The 15,858-nt window shown below is 37.9% G+C and overlaps 1 protein-coding gene across 1 annotated transcript; it reads right to left on the bottom strand.

Moving 5' to 3' along the window:
- Positions 1-446: 446 nt before the first annotated feature.
- Positions 447-1,152, bottom strand: LOC109168704. Its single transcript, XM_019317688.1, has 3 exons — positions 971-1,152; positions 702-769; positions 447-601 (listed from the first exon to the last, which is right to left on the bottom strand). Exons 1-3 carry the CDS (start codon positions 1,142-1,144, stop codon positions 538-540), a joined length of 306 nt encoding a protein of 101 aa, XP_019173233.1. The 5' UTR covers positions 1,145-1,152; the 3' UTR covers positions 447-537.
- Positions 1,153-15,858: the final 14,706 nt, after the last annotated feature.

Below are 15,858 nucleotides of genomic sequence, written 5' to 3'. Positions count from 1 at the left end.
AGGAATGGTTGTAGTGTTGGAATTTGAAATGTTTTCTAAGTTGTTCAGCATGAGGTATGTTATGTGATCCCGTATTGGGCAAGAAAACATAAGGAAAAAGAAAGAAAGAATATTAGTTAGAACAGCAAAAGAAGAAAACAAGACTTAAAACTTCCTTAGACCCCTTTTTGGGATTGAATTTTTGCTTGTTCTATTATTCCAAACTTGTAGTTGCACCCGTGCGATGCACGACTATGTATATAGTATATAGAATACACAGTCTAAAATATACAAATTTAAAATATAATAAATTTGAAATGTTAAACTTTGTAATTTTATTACACATTGTTGAAGACTTCTTTGTACACAATATTTGTCGTCGTACTTAGACTTGTTGTGTACAAATTACTTAGAAAATGTAACATGTCTAAATAATTACTTTCTCAAGCGCAGGGGACTTTGGGAGCAGTAGTTTCATAAAAAATATTTCGAATGCGGATCCATTGAATGATTCAATCTGGATTGTGTTAAGCGTCTGAATCTTCAGCTCCTGAATAGCTAAGCAACTATCAGGATCCTCCAAAAGCCTTGAAGTAGCTTTTTTGTCATCATATTCCCAGCCCTATAACCCAAGAAGAAATGAAAAACAAGCACAACTGGGACGATATTTGAAAAAGCAAAAAAAAGAAGTATCATACATGATTGCCAAATATATACTCTACCTTATCCGACATAATCTGCAGTTTACATAAGTTGGGGCATTTGTAAGCAATTGCATAAAAAAGGCGAGCTGCATCCAACAACCAAAATTTTAATCATATAGCTTCATCACATGCAGATTTATTGAAGTTGGAAAGGTAGATGCATCCACACACTTAAAAAATTGCAGTAAAAAAAATTAGCCACCACAAGAACTTTAATAAGCCATCAGAAAGTAAAGAATTATAACTATCCATCAATTTGCATCAAGTAAAATGAATTAGATTCTCACCGACAACGAAGAGCCACACAACCAAAAACTCTTATTTGAAAAAATATCCAGCTTTGGAGTGCTGATCTCAAACTCATTGATCCCTATACAATTCTCGAAAGCCAGCTTCTCAAGCTTAGGAATACTAATACTAGAGGCAATTCCGTCAACACTGTGTTTAATTTCAACATGCATGAAAGCTAATGAAGTTATGAAGTGACATTGGAAAATATATTACAAGCATGAAAATCAATAATGGGACCTTGGACTATTAGTTGCTTAATTGTCCAACAAGAGAGTAAACAAAATGGCAGCTGATATTCTGGCTCTAGATAATTATTTAAAGATATGTCCAGTTCCTCCACACCATTCGTTGATAGAAAACGACACCACCTATCAACTTCATACTGCTGCAGCTTAGGATCAACACATGAAATCATTAGAGTAAATTTCTTAACCGGCCAAGCACGGGAAAAGAGGATATTATTGATTATATTCACTAGAGCTCTACCATAATCATCTTGGCATTATTGGACAGTTAGCAAGAATTCCCAATCGAACGCAAGCTGCCTATACTGCAACCAAACATCATTTCAGTTCCTTGAGAGCAGAGCAGTTCTGGCGGCGTCTCGGGTGGGCAAACACTCCAAAATTCTGTCCATTACCTCTACAAGCAGCTTATTAAATCCCTACTTGCATCCGCTTGAGTTTTGAGTCACCGACGTTGAGCCATTAAATTGATAGAATAGTGAGGTCAAAATCAAAAGCTAAAACTGTTCTATTCTTCAACTTCAAGATTTCGTATTTCATAAATAATAGGAAATTAGGAAGAGTTGGAAAGAAAGCAGAGATTGGGGGAAAAGTAACGGAAACCCTATGCATCCGCTTGGGATTTTCTTCGACGACAACTCGCCAATCAACTGGAAACATAAGTTAAAATCGCTCAATTTCCATTCGAAATCAACCCACAATGTTTTGGAAACAAAAGAAATTTGGGAAGAAAAAAAGTGATTAGGGGAAAGTATTAGAAACCCCTGCATGTTCTATTGTCTGGAAGAATACTGGGAAATTTGGTTTGGGCCTTTGGTGGCAACAATGGGTTAATGATATTATTTATGTCGCAAATGATTGGACCCCCATCCACATTGTATGGTAAATCGTTGTCCAAAATGACGTTAATGTCATCAACTAGTGTATTTGGCAAAAGGTAGACTATATATTTGGCAATCATGTATGATACTTCTTGTTTTGCTTTTTCAAATAACCTCATAGTTGTGCTTGTTTTTCATTTCTTCATGAGTTATAGGGCTGGGAGGATAATGACAAAAAAACTCCTTCAAGGCTTTTGGAGGATCCGGATGGTTACTTAGCTATTCAGGAGCTGAAGATTCATATGTTAAACACAATCCATATTGAATCATTCAATGGATCCGCATTCGAAATGTTTTTTATGAAACTACTGCCCTCAAAATACCCTGTGCTTGAGAGATCTGTTGTTATGAACCGTTGGGGTATGAATGCCTCCAAGGTGAGAAAAATCTAAAGGAAGTTGGAACACTTCCCTCGTGCATCTCTAAACGCACAAAATGTCTGCCCGGACAATTACTATGAGCCTATGCATAAGGACTTGTTGGATACTGATGGTTTTATGCTTATCCACCCTTATTCGTATGGCGAATATAATCTCTATGTGTACAATTTGGGTGCAACTTTGAAATGTAAGGAATGGTTGTAGTGTTGGAATTTGAAATGTTTTCTAAGTTGTTCAGCATGAGGTATGTTATGTGATCCCGTAATGGGCAAGAAAACATAAGGAAAAAGAAAGAAAGAATAATAGTTAGAACAGCAAAAGAAGAAAACAAGACTTAAAACTTCCTTAGACCCCTTTTTGGGATTGAATTTTTGCTTGTTCTATTATTCCAAACTAGTAGTTGCACCCGTGCGATGCACAACTATGTATATAGTACTTAGAATACACCGTCTAAAATATACAAATTGAAAATATAATAAATTTGAAATGTTAAACTTTGTAATTTTATTACACATTTTTGAAGACATCTTTGTACACTATATTTGTCGTCGTACTTAGACATGTTGTGTACAAAGTACTTAGAAAATGTAACATGTCTAAATATTTACTTTCTCAAGCGCAGGGGACTTTGAGAGCAATAGTTTCATAAAAAATATTTCGAATGCGGATCCATTGAATGATTCAATCTGGATTGTGTTAAGCATCTGAATCTTCAGCTCCTGAATAGCTAAGCAACTATCAGGATCCTCCAAAAGACTTGAAGAAGCTTTTTTGTCATCATCTTCCCAGCCCTATAACCCAAGAAGAAATGAAAAACAAGCACAACTGGGACGATATTTGAAAAAGCAAAACAAGAGGTATCATACATAATTGTCGAATATATACTCTACCTTATCCGCCATAATCTGCAGTTCACATAAGTTGGGGCATTTGTTAGCAATTGCATAAAAAAGGCGAGCTGCATCCAACAACCAAAATTTTAATCATATAGCTTCATCACATGCAGATTTATTGAAGTTGGAAAGGTAGATGCATCCATACACTTGAAAAATAGCAATAAAAAAAATTTTAGCCACCACAAGAACTTTAATAAGCCATCAGAAAGTAAAGAATTATAACTATCCATCCATTTGCATCAATTAAAATGAATTGGATTCTCACCGACAACGAAGAGCCACACAACCAAAGACTCTTAATTGAAAAAATGTCCAGCTTTGGAGGGCTGATCTCAAACTCATTGATCCCTATACAATGCACGAAAGCCAGCTTCTCAAGCTTAGGAATACTAATACTAGAGGCAATTCTGTCAACACTGTGTTTAATTTTAACATGCATGAAAGCTAATGAAGTTATGAAGTGACATTGGAAAATATATTACACGCATGAAAATCAATAAAGGGACCTTGGACTATTAGTTGCTTAATTGTCCTACAAGAGAGTAAACAAAATGGCAGCTGATATTCTGGCTCGAGATAATTATATAAAGATATGTCCAGTTCCTCCACACCATTCGTTGACAGAAAACGACACCACCTAACAACTTCATACTGCTGCAGCTTAGGATCAGCACATGAAATCAGTACAGTAAATTTTTTAACCGGCCAAGCACGGGAAAAGAGGATATTATTGATTATATTCACGAGCGCTCTACAATAATCATCTTGGCACTATTGGATAGTTAGCAAGAATTCCTAATCAAACGCAAGTTGCCTATGCTTCAACTAAACATCATTCCAGTGCCTTGAGAGCAGAGCAGTTCTTGCGGCGTCTCGGGTGGGCAAACACTCCAAAATTCTGTCCATTACCTCTACCAGCATCTTATTAAATCCCTACTTGCATCCGCTAGAGTTTTGAGTCACCGACGTCGAGCCATTAAATTGATAGAATAATGAGGTCAAAATCAAAAGCTAAAACCGTTCTATTCTTCAAATTCAAGATTTTGTATTTCCTAAATAATAGGAAATTAGGAAGAGTTGGAAAGGAAGCAGAGATTGGGGGAAAAGTGACGGAAACCCTATGCATACGCTTGGGATTTTCTTCGACGACAACTCGCCAATCAACTGGAAACATAAGTTAAAATCGCTCAATTTCCATTCCAAATCAACCCACAATGTTTTGGAAACAAAAGAAATTTGGGAAGAAAAAAAGAGATTAGGGGAAAGTATTAGAAACCCCTGCATCTTCTATTGTCTGGAAGAATACTGGGAAATTTGGTTTGGGCCTTTGGCCGCAACAATGGGTTAATGATATTATTTATGTCGTAAATGATTGGACCCTCATCCACATTGTATGGTAAATCCTTGTCAAAATTGACGTTAATGTCATCAACTAGTGTATCAAACTATCATATTTAATATCCCAGTGGCGCATTTAATTATTTGTGCTTTAATAAGTTGAGAAAGTATTTATCGACATATACTACATTATAACAGTGTCAATAATACTCAAAAAATATATTTGTTCATAACATTTGATTTAAATATTCGTTAAGAACCTTAATTTACAAAAATACAAAATTACGTATACATCATATATATATTTCTATTTACTCTCTAATAGATTCATAATATTCTTCTATATATTTATAAAAACAAAGATTAATGTACATACACATTACCATACATATCATGTTTAATAACATTCGTATTGGACTATACTCATAATCTTGAGAGGGACAAAATGTACTTTCAGTGGAAATTCTTGGCAATATCTTGGGATTTTTGCCAATTGAAAAAATTGCTAGAATTGTAGTGTTGCATACAATTCCTATGCCACGATGTGGTGGAGTATGCGTGGGGGTATTCTGTAGGCAAGGCTTTCCACTTGTGAGAGGCGGATTGTAGCCACAACCTATCACGATGGGGGGGGGGGGGGGGGGGGAGAACACTTCACGAGGTTTGGCAGTCGAATTGGAAGTTTATGACGTAGGCTGGAGCACATACGAGAATGTCGCAATCTAGGTTCAGTATCTATGTATCTTGATCTGGAAAACAAGTTGTGAGCCCGCATGGCGCAGGAGGAGGCTTTTTTGGCGTCAACGATCAAAACAACTATACTTTCATAAGTCGGCAACTGCACGCAAGCGGTGTAATTTGTTATTACGTCTGCAAGGCCAACATGGTATATATGTCGAGGGAGCAGACATGGCTACGGAGATTATGAGGTACTACGATGCGGTTTTTATGTCTTCTTCTGTCTAGGCCAATTTTATTCCCGATGTGCCATGCCGTGTAACGAAGGAGATGATTGCACGACTTAAGCTCGACATGGCTAAAGCGTATAAAGTTCGTGAGGGGTACCAAGTGCTCACTGTTGCGATGGTGACAGTTGATCTCAGGCGGCGTTTGTGGAATGGAGTAGATTATGGAGATTGCCAATTCCGCCTAAGGTGAAGAACCTCTTGTGGCGGTGTGCCCGCGATGTGCTGCATGTATGTGAAACTCTTAAAACACGCAGGGTTTAGACTAGTGGCGGGTGTCCTTTTTGCGAGGCTAATCACGAAACACTGGAACACTTCTTCTGCTTTTGTCCGGTGGCGTCTCACGTCTGGGGTGAGGCAGATGTCCTTCACGGGGAGAGTTTAGCATATCTTATGAATAATGTTTTTTGTATATCCAGTGTTAAGTAATCTGTAGAGCTAGCTGCAAGAATATGGGTGTTGTGGGTGGCAAGGAACAAAGCCGTTTGGCGAGGCGAGGAGCAGACTGTTGATGGCTTGCGCATGCAGGTCGCTGCATTGAGTTCTATGTCGCTGGAGGCATTCTCGCCAATTGGAGATGGTCCTCGGAGCAGTACTCCAACAAAAACATGGCATCCACTACCTGCAAATATGCTGAAGTGCAATCGATGCGGTTATATTTGCGGATGGGGCCGGTTTTGGGGCGGTAGTTGGGGACCACGATGACGATTTTGTGGCAGCATGTGGGGATCGACTGGACTGTGGGCGAGATCCGTTTCTAGCGAGGCTTTAGCCGTCAAAGAGGCTTTAGCGTGGCTAAAGTCATGTCCTTTTAATAATATTGTTATAGAATCAGATTGTTTTAATTTCTGTTATGCTTTTTCTTCATCCATGTTAGACAATTCTTATGTAGGTTTGGTACTACAGCAATGCCATTGGATTGCTAGGGACATTGGGAACGTAGTCGTTCGCCATTTCAAGAGGTCAGCAAACCATCTTGCTCATGGGTTGACAAGGGCGACGGTTTCTATGTCTGTCCTAAGGTCGTGGAGGTCTGTTCCATAGGCCTGTATTTCCCAATTATTATGATTTCTAATGCACCTTTGTTTAAAAAAAAAAACTATTAAAAGAATAATGTGCATTATTCACAATTTGAAATATAATAGTCTAAAACACATAAAAAATATATTTAACATACAAACTAAGTAATATTATATATATATATATATATATATATATATATATATATATATATATATATATATATATTAAAACGTTCCCGTGCGGCAGACACTTCCCATGCGACGGTGCGGTGGAGTTACAGAATACACCAATATTGTTATCAACATGCACCAACAGTGCAAGGGAAACGCACTACAATGAAATGCAAAAAAACATCACAGAATACACAACAGACCCAAAAAATACAGCATATAACGCATCACACCCCAATGGTGTATTTCCGATCATTGTATCGTGTTTTTAATCACGCCTAATGGTGTGTTTTTGGTGATGCGTACCTAATTTCTGTGTATTTTGTGTTGTATTTTCCTAACGTTGATGGTGTATAGCCTCCCCAAGACCCGGGTGGGAGACCAGGCTTGTCAGAAGAGAGATCCCTACTCAAGGGTAAGAGACCAAGAAGGCATCCCCTCACAGCCAGTACAATGCCCAACTGGGTACACTCCCCAAAACGCGTGGCAGCGGATCTTCCGGACTCAATCTTTACTTCGTTTGGTAGTTTCCATAGTTCATTCAAACAGGAAAGGAAGGGAATCAGCTGCCGCATCATCCCTTACGTCGGCCCTACTTATCCCTGATCTTGGCTAAACGCCACCTAACTTAGCATGTATAGACTCTACGTTTGTGTACAAATATTCCCCTGAGATCTCCTTGGAGGAGGACCCCCCCCCCCCCCGCCCCCCCCCCCCCCCCCCGCCCCCCCCCCCCCTTTTTCGCCAAGGAGCGGTACTTTTGAAGGGCAACACCCTAGAGGAATAATACTTCAATACTTTCTCTCAAAAACATCTCTTTTTCTCACTTTCTTTACACTAAATCGTATAGTTATCCGGTAGTGTTCGCCTGTCGGGCAGCCATCGACGCAGTTAAAACCAACATTGGTGTCGTCTATGGGGTTCGATACTAAACGTCCCGTTCTCAAGCTTCACCGATGGCACGTAAAAAGCGTAGCAATTGCAATACTGGTTCTGACATCGCTGCCCGGCCAACTAACGGGTATGTGACGGTTGTTGCCAATCCGCCTGAACATCCCGCCGGTAGCCGCGCATCGGTCGGTGACCTGAGGGGGCACATAAATCGCCACGCCTCCGAAGGGGAATCAGCTGCACGTACTGCTCATACTGTCGTGCCGACCCCTGAACCGTCGAGGGAAAACCCGCCACCACCTATCGCTCAGGTTCAACCCAACTTCGCAGAGTTGTTGGCGCAGGCCTTTGAAGCATACATGTGTGGGCGGGAGCCAGCCCCATCGGGCGAGGTCCCACAGCCGAGACGATCGGTCCCTATGGAAGCCCTGTCAAGTAGGCCGTTACGGCGGTTTTAAGAAAGTATAAGGAGCTATTCGCGTGGGGACCTGAGGACATGCCGGGAGTTGATCGATCAATCATAACTCACATTGTTGACCGCAGGGCATGCATTCCATGGATACCACTAGATATTCATGCATGAGTCCGACGAATGAAAAGACCGCCTTCATCACGCCAGATGGGGTATATTGTTATAAGGTAATGCCTTTTGGTCTGAAGAATGCGGGGACACTTACACTCGGATGGTAGCTCGGCTGTTGAAAGAGTTAATGGGCGGATCTATGGCGGCCTACGTCGATGACATGGTTGTTAAGAGCAAAGAGTAGACAGACCACGTGAAGGACCTGACGGATTGCTTTGAAATCATGAGGAAATTCAACTTGATGCTAAATCCCAAAAAGTGTGCGTTCACGGTCCGAGGAGGAAAGTTTTTGCAGGAAGAAGAGAAGGCTCAGCTGCCAGTCTACTATGTTGGGCGAACTTTGATGGTAGCGGAGATCAATTATTCCCCCCATGAGAAGCATGTTGCGCAACCCGGCCTCATCTGGATGATTGCTCAAGTGGGCGATGGAGCTTACCCAATATGGAATTGAATACGCCCTGCGACCGTCTATCAAGGCTCAGGCTTTGGCCGACTTCATAGTGGAATGTTCCGCCTACCCGGTGGAAGGCTCGATAGTCGAAGGACCAGAAGCGCGGCCGGCTCCAAGCATTGCGGAGGCGGGGTTATGATCATCACTCCCGAAGGGTTCCACCTGTATTACGCCCTAAGGTACAACTTCCAGACATCAAACAATGAGGCAGAGTATGAGGCGGTCATTGGGGGGTTACAATTAGTTATCGCTCTTCATGCCGCCCGGGTACGCATAAGGACGGATTCCCGCCTGGTGATTAACCAATTGAAGAACGAATGCGTGACTAAGGAGGAAATGCTGATGCTTTATAAGGACGTGGCTGAGGGGCTACTGGATAAATTGGAAGCCTATGAAATAGCTCACATCCCGAGTGCAAAAAATACGGAGGCGGATATCTTATCTAAGCAGGCTGCGGGAAGTGTGCCTCCCTACATGTCGATGACTTGTCTCACCGAGACCATAGAACTACCAAGCACTGAAGGGCTCTCGGTTTGCACAGTTGTCCAGGTATCTACTCCCCTGCCTAGGCCAAAGAACCCCTCTGACTGGCTATGGTTTGCGGACATGGTCAGGTATAAGAAGAAAGCATAATTATCGGATAAAAAGGAGGTCGCCGACCGCATCGGGAGAAGAACCCCCTCCTATGAGTTGGTGGACGGGTTGCTCTATAAGCGGTCTTATGGAGGGCCCCTATTGCGTTGTTTACCTCCCGAGGAGGCTAAGAACGTGATAGTCGTCGCCCACCGAGGAATCTGTGCGGCCTATGAGGGGGCCAACACTCTGGCCAGAAAGCTCATCATCCAAGGTTATTACTAACCAACCATGGTGAAGGATTGCATCGAAGAAGTGCTGAGATGTGCTGTCTGCCAATCATTCGCTAAAAAGAGCACCCGATCGACAACCTTCTACACACCAATTACCACCGCGATTCCCTTTGCCAAATGGGGCATCGACTTGCTAGGGCCACTCCCTCAGGCACCTGGGCGGGTACGCTTCTGTATAGCGGCCGTAGATTATTTCACTAAATGGGTAGAAGCGGAGCCTCTGGTGACTATCACGGAGTATCAGTGCCGCCGGTTTGTCTGGAAAAATATCATATGCAGATTCGGGCTTCCCGAACAGTTAGTGACAGAAAACGGCCGACAATTCGATAATCGGGCCTTCGCAGCCTTCTGCGTGCAGAATGACATTCGGCACATCAAGGTATCTGTGGCCTACCCTCAGGCCAATGGGCAGATTGAAAATCTGAATCGCACCCTCCTAGACGGACTACGAAAGAAGTTAGAAGAGCAGGGTGGCACGTGGGTCGAGCAGTTAGAGAAAATACTGTGGGCCTACCGAACGACCCCCCGCAGGGCAACAACCGAAACCCCCTTTGCCTTAGCATACGAATTTGAGGCAAAGGTGCCGACCGAGCTTTTAGTACCCAGTTGGCGAGTCTCGTTGTACAATGAAAAAGGCAATGAGGAAACGTTGCGAATCGAGAAAAATCTCTTGGAAGAAAGGCGGGATGTGGCTTATGCTCGGATGGTCGAGTACCAGCAAGCCGTTAAGCACTATCAAGACAAAAGAGCCAAGGCTAAATACCTCCAGATAGGGGACCTTGTGCTAAGGAAAAGGACGGCTAGTCGGCCCACTAAAGGAGGAAAGATGGCAGTTAAATGGGAAGGACCATACCGGGTGGTGAGTGAGATTTACCCGGGCACCTACCGATTGGAGACCACGGAAGGTGAACCCGTGGAGAGGACCGAGCTGCCATTTATCAGTGACCGGTCGGTCATGTTTCCTTTTGCTAGTTTCGTTTTCGGTTACTTCGTTGTAGGCACCGAGCTGCCATTAGTTCGTGAGAATTTCCCGACAGTCGGTTAACAATAAAGTTCAATTATTTCGACAACGGGGTACTTCTAGATCTAACCACCATCCTCCCTGCGAGGATGGCTGATACCGCCTGCTCAGGCGAAGGCTGCCATGCCGCGAGGAAGATCACCTCCTCCCTGCGAGGATGGCTGATACCGCCTGCTCAGGCGAAGGCGGCCATGCCGCGAGGAAGATCACCTCACTACTACAAAACTCACTTACCACGGCGATTATTTTTATAAATACACGGCGGTTCTTGAAGCGCCGTGTAGGTGACCGCCTTTGTAAGTAAACACTTTCTAGGGCGATTTTTTGAACCGCCGTGTATACTTTATATACACGGCGGTTGCAAACCGCCGTCTAATCGTACGATGTGTGTTGTGCAATCTCAACAATTATATGTATAGATGGCGGTTCCTCAAGAAAACCGCCGTCTATACATATATTTTATACGTTAAAACATATGTATAGACGACGGTTCAATGAAAGAATCGCCGTCTATACATATGTTTTAACGTATAAAATATATGTATAGACGGCGGTTGTCTTGAGAAACCGCCGTCTATACATATTTTTTGAAACTTATAAAATATGTTTAGACTGCGGTTCGAAGAAAGAATGGCCGTCTATACTTTTATTTTTTAATATTTATTTTTTTTGAAAAAATATTTATATATATATATATATATATATATATATATATATATATATATATATATATATATATATATATATTTTCCACTTTGTAAATCTCTAATATCAAATACAATAAAAAGCTGCACAATTGGATCAAAATGCATATAATAATTCCAGTATTACAAATTTGTAAATCTCAAACTTCATATGTAATTAAAAGCTATTCAATTGCATCAAAATGCATACAACACATCAACATTATATATAATCAATCACAATCAATACTAATAACTAAATACTAATTCATTGTCATAATTATGTAGCTGTATTCCAAAAACCAACAAAACTTTGGCACCATAAATTTCTCATCCCATCAATTTCTTCTTGTGAATAGCTTTGAGTATTATCGAACATCTACAAATTTAAACTCAAGTTAGAAAGTTAGTATAATGAAAATAATTAAATCTAGTAAGTATGGTCGTAAAAAATATATTGAAGTGATCATTACTTACCTTGTCTAATCCATCATCCAATTCCATTTGTAAAATATCAAACATATATTTCATCACATAATATCCACATTCTGAAGATCCGGGTTGTTTAGGGCACTACAACAAATTTCGAATATAAAATTAATACAATAATATAAAACTAAACTAAACATGCATTTTGTATAAATATGAAGTACTTACTTTGCATGGAATCTATGTCGACGATTTGACTCTATTTACCTTCAATTTATGTTTGACAACTGGTAATTCTTTGAGTGCACTATCAACATTAAAAAAATACATATATTTAAACAAATAACATAACATAACATACTACTTTACAATATAACGAATATATAAATACATATGGTTTACGTATTTGTCAATTACTTTCTTAATATCTCCACATTCTTTATTCACTTGAATAGAATCGAAGGAATACACTTTCAACTTTTCAGGACAAATAACATACAACATCCAATGATCTCTGCATACAAATTTATTATTCATTTAAATTCAAAACAACAATATTGTATAAAGTAAAAAGCATGTATAACATATATACTTACTTGTAAACATATGGTGCAAAATAACATTTCTTGTTTCCTTCCCCAATAGTGGTAGAAATATATTTTGTCCTTATTTCGGAAGTTGTCAATTTTGGTTGAATGGAATTTGGATATAAAAAGTCATACAATTTTTTTCTTGACAAACTAAATTGATCATAAAGAAGCCTATACAAGAATATATAACAAGTGTTATTGCTAAATTAAATATGGCAATAAACAAAAGTTGACTTATAAGTAAATAATAATAAGGAGCTTACCACATAACGAATAGAATGCAAGAGACATCGATTGTATCCATTGCTAGAAAATGTAACATTTCTTCTTTAAAAATAACAAATCATAATCTTTGATCATCAACATCTCATCACTTATCGAATTGTAACATGGTTGTTCAAACCCTTTACAATGCAGTACTGTATAGCTGTCTGCAGTCAGCAGTCAATGTGTGTGAATCAAGCTCATGCATCACGGGAGACTTGTGGGCAATCGACTGTTTATCCATTTGTTTTATCCATTTACTAGTTAAGTATAAAAGATTAACATCAAATTGACATAAAAATACATATTTATCATACCTCATCATGCACATCAGCCGTAGAACACAATTCCACTAGTTTCTTTAGCCAAGCTATAAAATGGCCCACTGCTTCACCCAATGTCTCCGCTTCTTCATAGTGAATAGGCAGTTTTGCTTCTTTATCAATCACATCGTCAACAAGCACTTTTATTTGGAAATCTAATAATGTACGAGAATGAAGTTTGCTTCACAACTTATAAACACTCCCAGTGGCCACTAATTTTTTTTTTTTTTGGGTACTAGGTTCATCCAAATAAAATCGACCATATCCTCCACACTTCAAATATTCAAAGCAAGATTTTAAAAATTAATAGTAAATAAAAACACAAAAAATAAAAAATAAAATATACATTAATATCTTGCGTCTGGTAGATTAGCAAACGGGTCAGGAGAGCTACCCTTTTCACTCTTTGATTGCGGAGTAGGATCTCTTATTTATTACAAACACAATAAATAAATAAATAAAACACTCTCATTTATTATTTTTTTAAAATAATTTTTTTATTTAATTTTTTTTCTCTTCACTTATGCCATAAAGATGATCCTTGAACCAACACACTACACCACAATTTATAGCACTCAAAAATTATTAAAGAATTTGAAAAAGGTAATATAAAGTGAAACCAACATATAAACTAGGGAAAAATGTAAAAAATGCCCCTCTATAATATGTTAATTATCAATGTCACCCCTGAATTATGAGTGGTGTAAATGTTGCCCCTCAATTATCAAAATGGGGCACATATAGCCCCTCCCGTAAAGGACCTGTGGTTCCCCGCCACTGTCCATCGTTGGTACTTCGAATCGAGGGAGGAAAAAAAACAACTATATTACATATTTACTCTGACTTAACGGTGTCGTACACTAACGGGGAACCACATGTCCGTTACGGGAGGGGCTATATGTGCACCGTTTTGATAATTGAGGGGCAACATTTACACCGCTCATAATTCAGGGGTGACATTGATAATTGGCATATTATAGAGGGTCATTTTTTACAATTTTCCCTATCTATACTATATATAATAACAAAATCCTGGAATATTAACTTACCGCCCAATTCCTAAAAAATCTCTCTTCCCCATAAAATATATTGATTTCTACTTTCTCATTCGAACAATAATTCTGGGTAAAAATTCTATTCTAAAATTTTAAAATAGTGTAATACAATTCCCTTTGTACATCTATACTATATATAATAACAAAATCCTGGAATATTAACTTACCGCACAATTCCTAAAAAATCTCTCTTCCCAATAAAATATATTGATTTCTACTTTCCCATTCGTACAATAATTCTGGGTAAAAATTCTATTCTAAAATTTTAAAATAGTGTAATACAATTCCCTTTGTACACCTATACTATATATAATAAAAAAATCCTGGAATATTAACTTACCGCACAATTCCTAAAAAATCTCTCTTCCCAATAAAATATATTGATTTCTACTTTCCCATTCGTACAATAATTCTGGGTAAAAATTCTATTCTAAAATTTTAAAATAGTGTAATACAATTCCTTTGTACATCTATACTGTATATCTATACTATAGATAATAACAAAATCCTGTAAGTTTAACTTCCCGCCAATTCCAACAAAATCTCTCTTCTCAATAAAATATAATGATTTCTACTTTCCCATTCGTACAATAATTCTTGGTAAAAATTCTATTCTAAAATTTTAAAATAGTGTAATACAATTCCCTTTGTACATCTATGCTATATATAATAACAAAATCCGGTAATTTTAACTTCCCGCCCAATTCTTACAAAATCTCTCTTCCCAATAAAATATATTGATTTCTACTTTCCCATTCTTACAATAATTCTGGGTAAAAATTCTATTCTAAAATTTTAAAATAGTATAATACAATTCCCTTTGTACATCTATACTATATATACTATATATAATAACAAAATCCTAAAATTTTAACTTCCCGCCCAATTCCTAAAAAATCTTTCTTCCTCATAAAATATATTGATTTATACTTTCCCATTCGTTCTATAATTCTGCGTTAAAATTATATTCTAATATTATAAAATAGTGTAATACAATTCATATTCTAATATATATCCATACTATATATAATAACAAAATCCTAAAATTTTAACTTTCCGCCCAATTCCTGAAAAATCTCTCTTCCTCATAAAATATATTGATTTCTACTTTCCCATTCGTACTATAATTCTGCGTTAAAAATCTATTCTAATATTATAAAATAGTGTAATACAATTCTTATTATAATCTTTATATATATATATATATATATATATATATATATATATATATATATATATATATATATATATATAATAACAAAATCCTAAAATTTTAACTTCCCGCTCAATTCCTAAAAAATCTCTCTTCCTCATAAAATATATTGATTTCTACTTTCCCATTCGTAAAATAATTCTGCGTGCCTTTCAAAAAAAAATTCTGCTTTAAAATTCTATTCTAATATATTATTAAATAGTGTAATACTATTCCTATTCTAATCTATACTATATATAATAACAAAATCCTAAAAGTTCGGCAAGGCATAACTTTTGACTCGGTTATCCGTTTTGGACAAATGTTTTTTTGAAATTGCGTATTTTTTTGAGATCTATCCACCGCAAACTACCGTAGGCGGTTTGGCCCACCAATTTCTAAAAAAAATGCTTTATTAAATAGTTTCTAAGAAATAACTATGACAACCTTATGTTATATTAATGAATTTTTAAAATTTTTAATTAAAAAATTGTCCCATGCATTATTTAATAATCTTTCTTTATAATTGGTCTAATTATTTAATTTTGATAAATTAGGGAATAATTAATGATGGTAATAGAAATCCTAGAAGAATATAGAATTGAAGAATATTTAATTATTCTTATATTATTATTGTG

Source organism: Ipomoea nil, unplaced genomic scaffold, assembly GCF_001879475.1.
Source record: "Ipomoea nil cultivar Tokyo-kokei standard unplaced genomic scaffold, Asagao_1.1 scaffold3213, whole genome shotgun sequence".
Taxonomy (NCBI): domain Eukaryota; kingdom Viridiplantae; phylum Streptophyta; class Magnoliopsida; order Solanales; family Convolvulaceae; genus Ipomoea; species Ipomoea nil.
Note: the sequence above shows the minus strand (reverse complement) of the source record. Positions and strands in the feature narration are given on the sequence as shown.